The sequence below is a fragment of the Aulonocara sp. 'chitande type north' Nkhata Bay genome, linkage group LG22 (genome assembly GCF_057382095.1).
Source record: "Aulonocara sp. 'chitande type north' Nkhata Bay isolate Kocher_YH1m ecotype deep benthic linkage group LG22, A_spYH_male_GT1.1, whole genome shotgun sequence".
NCBI lineage: Eukaryota > Metazoa > Chordata > Actinopteri > Cichliformes > Cichlidae > Aulonocara > Aulonocara sp. 'chitande type north' Nkhata Bay.
In genome coordinates this window covers 30,056,313-30,068,619 of record NC_141364.1, presented here as the reverse complement: position 1 = coordinate 30,068,619, position 12,307 = coordinate 30,056,313, and the positions used below count along the sequence as shown (strand labels likewise).

At 39.7% G+C, this 12,307-nt stretch overlaps 1 protein-coding gene across 1 annotated transcript in view; it reads left to right on the top strand.

Moving 5' to 3' along the window:
• khdrbs3 (KH domain containing, RNA binding, signal transduction associated 3) overlaps positions 1-12,307 on the top strand; it is a 152,200-nt gene that overhangs the window by 111,262 nt on the left and 28,631 nt on the right. The window contains exon 7 of the mRNA XM_086280383.1: positions 8,709-8,791. Within this exon, the coding sequence (XP_086136509.1) occupies positions 8,709-8,791 (83 nt within the window). The remainder of the gene's footprint in view (positions 1-8,708; positions 8,792-12,307) is intronic.

Sequence of the window (12,307 nt, the reverse complement as noted above, 5' to 3'; positions counted from 1 at the left end):
CTGAGGCAAAATTTCCCAGATTCAAATCGGAATGGGAGAGGAGAAGAAATGTTCAGTACATTAGGGGAAGTTCCCAAGCAGCCTAAATTTAAAGTAGAAAATCACATTTAACTATTGCATCTGTGATCTGTTCTATATATAACCAGAATACAACCAGCTGGCAGCCAGTTGAGACGAGTCCCCCCGAGTTGTGTTCAGTGACATAAACTCATTCAGACTGTTGGCAACATGTTGGCAAACTGTTTGCATTTATTAATTAGACAGCAAGTATTTTGAAACCTTTGACATGGTCGGATGGAAAAATGTCGGATGGCGACTGTTTGCAGAAAAGTTACGACCGATCAGGTGACCTGGGCCTTAAGATCAAAAGCGCTCTCGAGTGTGCCACAGCCTCAAAATGTGGGCAACCGTGTAGTCGCTGTAGTCAGTTGCAGAATGTGAAAGACTTTTATGCATTCTAGGCATCCTCTAATTTTTTTATAGATGCAGGGAGGCTACTGTCCTGCTTTTACTCCTGTGACTGAGCTCTGTCAAGCTAAGCGTGTTTTTCAGCTGAGCCAATTGTTCGATTTTCTCAGGAGCAAGGTGCATGAGATGAGCTCTCTTGTTTGTAGTATTTTTCAAAATCCAGACTATTTAAATTTTTTAAACAAATTAAAATATTGATATTTCGTGTCCTTGTATCAATACATTCTTGCCACGACCTGTCATGACTCTGTTCTGCATAAGCACGTATAGTCGAGCTACATCAGAAGTGAAAGCGGTGAGTGATTTGCAGTGTGCAGATGTTTTTCTTCAGGGCTAATTTATTGATGGCATGAATTCCCTTGATAATACTTGGCAGGTGTGAACAGAATTCATTTAAAACTAAGCCAAGATCAAAACCAAAGGTGTTAAAATAACGGAAGGAAAAACATTTGTCAGGCGTAACACGGGGTAGTGATACTTCAACTTGATGCATGAGGCCAACTTTTTGGCACCCTCAATCTGATAGCGTGAGTAGTATTTCTACCCCTGCAGCAGAAAAGCTCCAGCAAATTCCAGCCTGTTCAGCTTTCTGAAATATGCTGGCAGGAAGAAGCTGAATAAATGACACAAAGCTACTTTGTGAAATTTTTGACCAAGACAGATGACCGAGGATTGCAAATACTGGCTTATTTGTTTTCGGCGCGGCAATATCACGGGGTGTTGTTTTGCCTTCATCGTTAAAAAGTTAAGACCAGTGTGTGGCACAGCTGTATGGAGGCAAGACATTTTTCTTTGAACAGATGGTGTCGTAATTTAGTAATCTTGGGAACAACAAAGCTTTCCTTCTTCTTTTCATTTGCTTAATTTTCTCACTTTGTTGTTTGCTTTTCTGACACCTTTTGTTGCGTTTTTTCCTTCTCTTTAGCACAGGCCACGGCGTGCGTGCACTTTCTGGGAAAAGTTCGTAAAGCGAGGGCTGCACGTCGCTGAACTCATTTGGATTTAGTACAGACTGCTTGGAATAAATCCAGCGCCGGAGTGTCAGTGGCATCCTATCTGTTACAGTGGTATTGTAGAGCACAGTGCCGCGGCCGTGATACGCCTGTTGTAACATGCAGTGCCAGACCCTCTGTTAGTCTTCAGTGGCCTCAGAGGCCAGTCCTTATCTTTTGACAACACGCCTCTCAGCCATCCACTAGCATTCAAATGAAAGACTCACTTAGGAGCTGTTCTCTCTCCCTCCTATCTGTCTCTGCACCCCACCCCCGGCCCCCTTCAACCTCTCACTGTCACACTAATCCTGTTTAGCGCTGGAAACACGGCACTTTTGCAGTATTGTCGCACTATTGTGCTCTGGAAGGTATTTCGAGTAAATGGTATATCAGTACAGACACATCAGATATTATAATCACTTCACTGAAACCATCATCACAGTCTGTGCTCCATTTTTAAAAAGCTTTTTGTGTGACAGACGCCGGTGAAAAGAATCATTTTAAATGTGCCACTGTGATTTATAAACCAGGCATGTTTCGCCTCTCAGCCTTCTTGTAACTCAATTATAGAGTAGCTGCTCTAATAAATGGCAATAACATGCCATTGTTAAAGTTTAATGTGGCCCTTAATACCAGTCAGCGTTGTCCAATGTGAGTGGACAGCACCTAGATAGAGTCACCAGTGAGACGAGATGAGGACTTAGCAGTAAGGGCTTGTGCTGAAGCCTAATTAAAGTTTCTACCAGCGCTGCGACCGCTGTGCTTGGTCTGCATCTGCTATGGTTAAAGAGGGCTTTGTGCATCATGGACTGTATAGAACAATATACATTTTCAAAGCTCTGCTTTAAATTTGGTGCTCCCACACTGGATCACGGAACTTTGTTTATAGCAGAGGAAGCTAAGTCATCAGCTAACGCTAGCAAGATTGTCAGCAGTCTCATTAGCCCTGTGGTTGCATTACCTGCTAATTAGAGGTAAGTAATAGACTAATTACAGTAATAGACTAACTACAGCTTCAATCATCAAGACACATCAAGCTGTACTACATTTGTAGTTATGGTTTGTAATAGTGTTGAGTTGGAGATTTTAACATGGGATCGTATGCGGATTGACTAATTTTTGGAGATTCTTATATAGCGCTGTATAGGGCTGCACAATTAATCGTTAGAAAATCGCGATCTCAATTCATACTTATGTGCGATCTCATTTCCAAATGACAACGATTTAAAAAAAAAAAAGAGAAAAAAAAAAGACGACGACGATTGTATCGCATTTTGATCCGGGACGTAATCTGCATGAAAACAAGAAAATCTGACGTGTTAGAAATAGAGAATTAGAAAAAAATAGAGTCAACCTCATTAGAGAAACAGTTTTTGGCAGTTCTGCTTGTGTTTGTTTGATTTTTTTTAAAGCAGGTTGTGTTTTGCCACAGGGTATTGCCATCTTACTAGTAGGCGTAACAACACAAATGTCAGTCACCGTGGATTTTTATCAAAATATTGTAACCCTGAAAACTAGAATTGTTTTTCACAATAACACACAGGGTTTCTAAATGAATTCAGTTCAGTTTTATTAATAAAGCCCTAATTTTACTACCATATCTCGCTAACTCTGGATTGTAAGGTAAACCCTTCCTATTATGAAGAAACGATTCCCAACCATGTGAAACACGAAGAACTAAGACGTTACTTATTACAGTTATTCATACGAGAGAACCATTCAAATTAAAATAACATGTTCTAACCACCGCCTATTTTATTATTTTTATTCACTATGTTTTTATTTATTCTTCTTAAAAAAAAGGCTAATCTGTAACATGGATGTGTCTTTTTCTGGTAACAGGTGAATGAAATTGTAACCTGCTTTTAATAAAAGCCTGGCACAAATAAATTTCATCTTGTCTTTTAATGTTATACTTATTTTGTATAAGAAAATTGATATGTATTGCTGCTATTGCTGCCACATGATATGAAATCAATACAGAACACACATAAAAAGGGATAAAGTTATCCCTGTAGGAATATTGCACAAATATAGTACACAGAGTTTGACGTGAGGAGCTAAAAAAAAAAGTAGTGCTTTCTTTTGTTTCTTTTTTTTTTTTATATTAATACCATTTCCTTGCAGTCTAATGCTAGTCTAATAGAACCCACAAAGTGCATTTGTGAGGTGAAGTCTATTTGTTTTATTGTAGTAAATTTTCTGAATGACAATGCAGCATCAGCAGAGTATGGAGGCTACTGGCTGCTGATGAGGAGGAAAACTACTCTTTAACTCTCGATTACAGAACCCCCCTGCAGCCTTGATAGCACAGGAACAGAATAATTTTTCTATTAAGATCTTCACATTTAATTATTATTCCTCATACTGAAGGAAATTGAATTCAACAATGCAATTTAAAAACAAATAAAACTGCGTATTGTAGAGGAGTAGGAGAGTCATCTCCCTGGTTACATGACCGCTGGTGGGTCTCAGCAGTGAACTGGAGCTTGTACTATAGATGTGCCATTGCATGGGTTTCCAATGGCGAGCAGCTTCATGCCAAGCCTTACATCACAAAATAGGATGGCGTGATTTGATGCACACTACCACTGGACTCTAGAACAAATTGTGCTTCATTATCTGGCAGTCTGAGATCGTTACCTGCATGACGCCATTGTGCCAGGTCTGTTTGGTGGAGGGGGGATAATGCTGTGGGGTTGTTGAACCCCGCCTAGTTCCAGTAAAGGGGGTAATTAATGCTTCAGCTTACTACAATATCTTGTACAATTTTTGTACTCCCAACTCTGCACGAACATTTTGGAGAAGGCCCTTTCCTGTTCCAGCATAAATGTGCTACAGTGTACGAATTAAAGGTCCATATAAAGACAATGTTGGATGACTTTGGATGTGGAAGGACTTGACTAGCCTGCACCGTGCCCTGACCTCAACCCCATCGAACACCTTTGGGATGAACTAGAATGGAGATTGCAAGCCAGGCTGTCTCGTTCAACATCCACGTCTGTAATCACAAACGCTCTTTAGGAGATTTCCTGCAGTCACACCCCAAAACTTTGCAGAAAGCCTTTTGGGAAGAGTGGAAACTGTTGGTGCTGCAAAATGTATCATACATCTTCATGTAGATGATATTTGTAGGTGGCCCAGTACTTTTGTCCATATGGAGTATCAGTGACTTAGGCTGGTAGACTTTCTCCAGCCCACACAGCTCATTATTTTTAATTAGCCATACCTTTTCAGTACATGTACTTCATGATGTCGCTCTGTGTCATTAACTATCGAGCTTTAAACACAGCCAGATGTCTGATGTGGTATTTTTCCACATCATTTTATGTAACTCTGCAACCAAGTAGGACAGACACATTCCTTGCTAATTTCATTAACTTTGCTTTCCTTTATACACCAGCTAATTGGTTTTAGTTTGAGACACGGAAAAGTTAAGATTTTTTTCACGGCATTAAATGGTGTAACTCATTGGGTATATTTGGAAACCGACTGTGTATGTTCGCTCAGTCTAGCAGAAAAGTGTTAGGTTCAAGTGTAACTCAAATAACTAAATTATCTCCTGTGAATTATCTTATTTGACAGCTGACTCCTTCTAAGGATTCTCGTCATTCAATATTCAGGACCACCCTTGTTTATTCCAACCTGATAAAGTGACCTTAAACCAGAGTCAACTTTTAAATACATTGAAATGGGATGTTCTCAGAGTAATGAGACAAAAGCAGACGTCGTTCTGACAAAAACAGCAACATTATTTTAAATTCAAATGGGAAGACATTTATAGCCACACACAATCTTTCCAGTCGTCTATTAGTTGATGCCGTTTCAGCTTCAAACACTTGAGTTGTGGCTTTTCCATTTCTTTTTAATACATTTAAATATTCTGTGATTAAAGATTCATAGATGATGTTAGGAACCTGATGCTTGAGTTCATGGCTGGGAAAAGGAGGTTGCTATGGAGAAAAGCATCACCAACTTAATGAAGCCTAATATAAGATAGCTGCTCCTTTCCTCACCTTGACTGATGCCATGTAATAAACCACCGAGCCTTATAAAGTTATGTAGTGTTCAGAATGGAAAGGTGCTACTAGTCTTAATTCTAGAAAAAATCAATTGCTGTCATTTGTTCTCATAAGATTTTTTAAAACATTTTTAATATTTCCAATATTAAAAATGTCACCAATTAGTATTTTCACCATTGCTCAATGGTTAGTATTCTAACAATAAACATCATTTCAACATTAAATTTATGGCATTTTGGCATGAAGCAGCAAGCATCATGGCTGAAAAATGAAACCAGTACGTGTGCTAAAACCTGCAGTTCCTCTAATGACCACTAGATGCTAGTGTAACGTGAGGGTTCACTAGATGGTTTGGAATCTCTCTGAATAATTAGGAACAGCAAGACGGAGACGGATAACTTTTTAGCAGCCTCTTTACTTTTAGCACACGGCAACAACAACCCACACTTCCTGTGTGCCGCCCTCATGAATACTTCACTGGCCTCTCAGAAGCCAGGAAATCTTATACTCAGATCAAAACAGGGAAAACAACCAGGTAGATATAACACATACTTATTACTGGTTTGAACATGCATGTCTAAACATTCAAACATGTAAATATCAAAACACGTAACCACCAAATAGCTACATAACTAGCTTTATAACCTTTGTAAACACCTCTTTGTATATCAAATTAGATTTAAATTTACTTCTACACTTTACACTAGTTTTAAAAATTGAAATTTTTTTTTTGACTCGGGACACAAAAAAATGAGTATTTTTTTCTCCAAAAAACAATATAAATTTTTCATTTCGGTGCTCTGAGCAGGTGAAACTCCTGTGAAAAGAGGTGGACATTAACCAAACCTTAACCCTAGGTTGCCAATAAAATGTTAACAGTTAAATATTCATGTCAGTATTATCCAACCTTGCGTTTGTCAGCCTGATCCTTTTATTGCCACTGTTTTTCAGGTTTCAGGCAGAGGGAAAGCTTCAGTTTCCTCTGCCTGTTGAAAAGTGGTTTTAATTACGTAGCTTTTGACAAAATTGCACTGCCTTTTGAGAGCCTCTGCTTTTGAAGTGGGTTCAAGAGGGTTCATATTGTAGAAAGTACAGTTATTGACTAAATTTAGCCTTCGCATTAGTGTGAAGAACTGTTTATGTTGCAAAAGTGTTTGTAACTGTAGAATTAGAAATGTCAGAAGGGACTTTAATTCCCTTAAAGCTGCCTCGAGACAAATAGAAAAGAATTCACAATTTTTCCACGTGAACACCAGTAACATAGTACCTTTAAAATACTACAGTCATTCAAAGTGGTTTACAACATAAAATTAAAAAGGAAAAAAACAACAATAATAATAATAATATCAATAAAAACAATAATAATAGCAATTATAGTACAGCTCTCTGGTGGTTTCATTTCTCGGTTCCTATGGGGAGCATAGTGGCTAAATGCATTATCAGCCTGTTTAGTTCCAGATCTGGGAACTACTAGGTAACCAGATGTTGCAGACCCAGTTTTCATATTTACACCCCAATCCATTTAAAGATTTTAAAACAATCAATTATACTTACTGGAAGCCAATGCAGTGAACTGACAACTGGAGTCATTTTTGTTACAATTCTAGCAGCAGCATTGTGAACTAACTGTAGCTGTCTAATAGTCGTTTAGGGAGGGCAATAAAAAGAGCATTGCAGTAGCCTTCCTTTATAAGAAATAAACGGAGAGAACCATCAACCAGGTTCAGAAGCTCAGAGCTCAGCTAAACTGTTGAAAGTAGTTTTAAGAAAACACTGAAGCTTGCTTTTCCTCTATTTACATTCAGAAGTATCTTCCTGTTTGCCCAATTCAATTATGACAGGTGCAATATCATCAAAGATCCTGAGTTTCAGAGTTAAACTGATCAGGCTGGTCATCCACAGGCTAGCTGTGGCTGTCACTAATAAAATACCAGCATTTTCATTTAAATATATGTTTTAGTTGTAGGTCTTGCTTTATTTCCTGGGGTGATCAGCCCACTGAAGAAAACACAAAAATTAATAAACATTAATAAAAGTAATACTAAGGCCACTTAGCGATCAGTAGCTCTAGTGTATTACCATGAATGTGGGGGTTATGGGTTAGCTGCTGTACCAAATCAAACAAAGCAATGAGTTATTTTAGTTTGCTGTCAGGAGGGTTGCCAATATGAAGATTAAAATTGCCAGTTATAGTCTGAAAAAGTCACCCAGTTGGATGACCAAGAAGTTTCCAAATACTCGTATCCAGCAGATTCCTAAAATCCAGCTGACGTAATTCACCACAGACTAAGAAAACAACTGCCTATCTCATACTTTACCCAGAGACAGGGAAGTCTTACTACATCTGAGTTGCCTTTGTTATATGTCACATGTAGTTCCTTCACTTTGCTTCTGAAGGATTAAACATAAAAGAGTCAATTCAAATGCTGTCATTTGGCAAATGCATGTTTCTAATCAGGAATTAAGTTTTTAATAATAACACGGATGTGATGAGCATTTTCTTCTGGTGCTGAATCTTACAGACATTCGTTTCAAGCTTGCAAATAAGGGGCAGATGGAATTAGCCAAGAAGTGTGTGGGGGATGAGAGATGTGTCGCTAGGGGTCGACGCCTTTTGTGGAACATAAGTCCCATTTATCCCAAATTAGGACGGGTGCGGCACTGGTTTGCTTTGATGTTCCTCTTGGCGGGGGCCTGGGTAGAGTGCGGGGGTGGGAGGGGTGCAGATTGCTGGAGTATAAACAGATGTTCAAGGCTCATCCTTTGAGGTGGTGATGAAACATAGCCACAGCAAGTCTTTGCATCCCACTGTCAGTTAGTTGACACAGAGACAAGGGCAGGGCTGCAGTTGCTACTCTAATAGTCCTGCATATGTACTTCCAACAGCAGCAGATGAAGCTTTTTGACCTATATATGTGCTGAAAGCTTTGATGTATTGCATTGCAAAAAAACTTGTCTTTAGTAAGAGATAAGATTTAACGACACTCGCATGTCGTTAACCCGCATCAGAAAGGTATCGAACCGCAAGTTAAACAAACAGCACAACACAGACGAATGTATTAATCATACTGTATGTTTTCTTAACCTCATCGCTCCACATTTCAGCAGGTGTGATGTTGAACAGCTTGTCATATCAACATCCTGTTAATGTCAAAATGTTTTCTGGATTTTTTTCTGTGTTGAGCTTCATCTAGCTGGGTAAATTTTGTCTACTTTTTTGCTACAGGAATACGACGACGGCTACGGGACAACTTATGATGACCAAGGATATGAATCGTATGACAACAATTACAGTAATCAAGGACAAAAGTAAGTTCGACTTTTTACCGAAAGAGTCACAAGTATTACACATTTATTCCACGGATTTATGGGTAAATGTGCTATATACGACTGTTTTAATACATGAGGCACCAAGTACTTCATTGAGATGATGTATGATAATATATTATCACAGTGCAATACACCATGACTATCCTGTAAGCTGGAAGCAGTCCTCAGGAGCAGTGGTCCTCAACCCCCGGGCCACGGACCGGTACAGGTCCGTGAGTTGTTTGGTGCTGGGTCGCAAGAGTTGAGGCTCAGGTGTGAAATTTATGGTTTTCCCGTGTTGTAGTTGTGTGTCTTATTTTGAAAGAAATATTTACGCGTTACCATAGCGACCAGAGAGCATTAAGGGGCAGAGAGGAGGATGTTACTTTCAATGTTTTTGGCACATTTCAGGAGGATGCTGCTAATAAAGTTACACAATTACACAGTGAATTCGCGCTTATTATTATATTTACAAAATACCACCGTTTTTGTCTTGGTCATATCATTTTGTTTTTGTTGCATTTATCCGTGACACCTTAAAGGCCGGTCTGTGAAAATATTGTCTGACATTAAAGCGGTCCGTGGCGCAAAAAAGGTTGGGGACCGCTGTTCAGGAGCATCTCCTAAATAAGAGACCCCAAGTTTAGAGCAGAATCGAGTTTGGCGTTAATGTTTGTTATCATTGTTATAATAATAATAAACACAAAACTGGCAACATGAAACATGGGTTAAAAATGTAAACATAAAAGCAGAGCAGCCCCTCTTTTCAGTCTAATTTTCAGTTAACCTGTCTGTCCACCATGACCTCCTCCCTTTGTGGACTTCATAGTGTTCTTTTTTGTGTTGCCTCAGTTTGTCATTTGCTCCAGAGAAAACTGCTGTCACCCGGCAGATGGTGCTGTCACAATGACTGGCTTGTAAAAAATTGAGAATACAGTGCTAGAACTCATGTATTTATGCTAACAGTGGAAAAAATGCTGCTGTTGGAGATGGTGGAAATCAAAGGCAGTAAATATTGGACTTTAGACATAAACAGTTTTCTAAATACCCACAATCTCTTGTTTTCTGCTGGATGTACAGGGTGGGCCATTTATATGGATACACCGTAATAAAATGGGAATGGTTGGTGATATTAAAGTCCTGTTTGTGGCACATTAGTATATGTGAGGGGGCAAACTCCTCAAGATGGGTGGTGACCATGGTGGCCATTTAGAAGTCGGCCATCTTGGATACAACTTTTGTTTTTTCAGTAGGAAGAGGGCCATGTGACACATCAAACTTATTGGTAATGTCACAAGAAAAACAATGGTGTGCTTGGTTTCAACGTAACTTTATTCTTTCATGAATTATTTACAAGTTTCTGACCACTTATAAAATGTGTTCAATGTGCTGCCCATTGTATTGGATTGTCATTGCAACCCTCTTCTCCCACTCTTCACACACTGATAGCAACACCGCAGGAGAAATGCCAGCACAGGCATCCAGTATCCGTAGTTTCAGGTGCTGCACATCTCGTATCTTCACACCATAGAAAATTGCCTTCAGATGACCCCAAAGATAAAAGTCTAAGGGGTCAGATTGGGAGACCTTGGGGGCCATTCAACTGGCCCACGACGACCAATCCACTTTCCAGGAAACTCTTCATCTAGGAATGCTCGGACCTGGCACCCATAATGTGGTGGTGCACCATCTTGCTGGAAAAACTCAGGGAACGTACCAGCTTCAGTGCAGAAAGAGGGAAACACATCATCATGTAGCAATTTCAAATATCCAGTGGCCTTGAGGTTTCCATTAATGAAGAATGGACCCACTATCGTTGTACCCCATATACCACAGCAAACCATCACTTTTGTTGTTCCAACAGTCTTGGAGGGATCCATCCAATGTGGGTTAGTGTCAGACCAATAGCGGTGGTTTTGTTTGTTAACTTCACCATTCACATAAAAGTTTGCCTCATCACTGAACAAAATCTTCTGCGTGAACTGAGGGTCCTGTTCCAATTTTTGTTTTGCCCATTCTGCAAATTCTGTGCGCCGATCTGGGTCATCCTTGTTGAGATGCTGCAGTAGCTGCAGTTTGTAAGGGTGCCATTTGTGAGTAGCTAATATCCGCCGAAGGGAAGTTCGACTAATGCCACTCTCCAGTGACATGCGGCTCTTGCTACGCTGTGGGCTCTTGCAGAATGAAGCTAGGACAGCCACTGATGTTTCTTCATTAGTGACAGTTTTCTTGCGTCCACATTTTGGCAAATCCAACACTGAACCAGTTTCACGAAAGTTAGCAAGCAGTTTGTTAACTGTAGCATGGGAGATGGGTGGTCTCGTAGGGTGTCTTGCATTGAAATCTGCTGCAAAGACCCGGTTACTGCGTTCACCAGATATCAACACACTTTTGATCCACACCTCAGGTGTTAACCTCTTCAACATGTCAATGGCTGTGAACAAAGAGAAACTTGTAAATAACTCATGACAGAATAAAGTTACGTTGAAACCAAGCACACCATTGTTTTTCTTGTGACATTACCAATAAGTGTGATGTGTCACTTCCTATTGAAAAAACAAAAGTTGTATCCAAGATGGGCGACTTCTAAATGGCCACCATGGTCACCACCCATCTTGAGGAGTTCGCCCCCTCACATATACTAATGTGCCACAAACAGGACTTTAATATCACCAACCATTCCCATGTTATTACGGTGTATCCATATAAATGGCCCACCCTGTATATTTAAGCAAAACAGTTGCAAATCTTTTTTGCCAAAAAAACCCTAAAATCTAAACGAAACATTCCCCACCACTCAACAAACTGTGCCAAAAATCCAATTCATAACTAATGTGACCCATCCAGGGTGAGTAATAGGAACAAAACTGCATTTGGCAATAGGGTGAAACATTAACACAGCACAATGCAACAGCATTTTTCAAAATGACCATAAAACTCAAACACCCCTTTTAAATGGCTGCACGAACAAACTGAATGCTACACCATGTCTTTTATGCAGCTTGAGTTCGTGCCAGGGCAGAAACTTGAAAATGACATTTATCTTAACAGCCTGAGTGAGTGCACTGAATTAAAAAGCAGTTAATATGCAACGAGTTGTATTTACATCTCTTGAAGGATTAAATGCAAGTTTTGATTGCGTTACACAAGGGCAGCGAGTTCACTACTTTCTGGGCATTTGGCCTTAAGTATGGAACGAGGATATGAGCCAACAATGAGATTTTGAAGTCTTGTGGGTTGAGAGCAGCTGGATTATGGTGTGCATATTGTTAGGAGTCGTTTATGCTGTTCTGCCCTGTTTGAAACTCAGAAGAATGCTTGCTGCTAATGAAGCCTTTTGTGAAGTGTGAAATGTTTTCACTGACCTTTGAGTCGTCCTTTGCGATATTCTCAGAAAACACCCGCTTCAACTTAAAAAATACAATTAGGTAGGTGTTGAAGATTTTATATGTCTGGGCCTGGTTGTTAGTGAGGAACTAATCTTTGAATCTAAGAGCTTAAAATAAACCTCTCTCC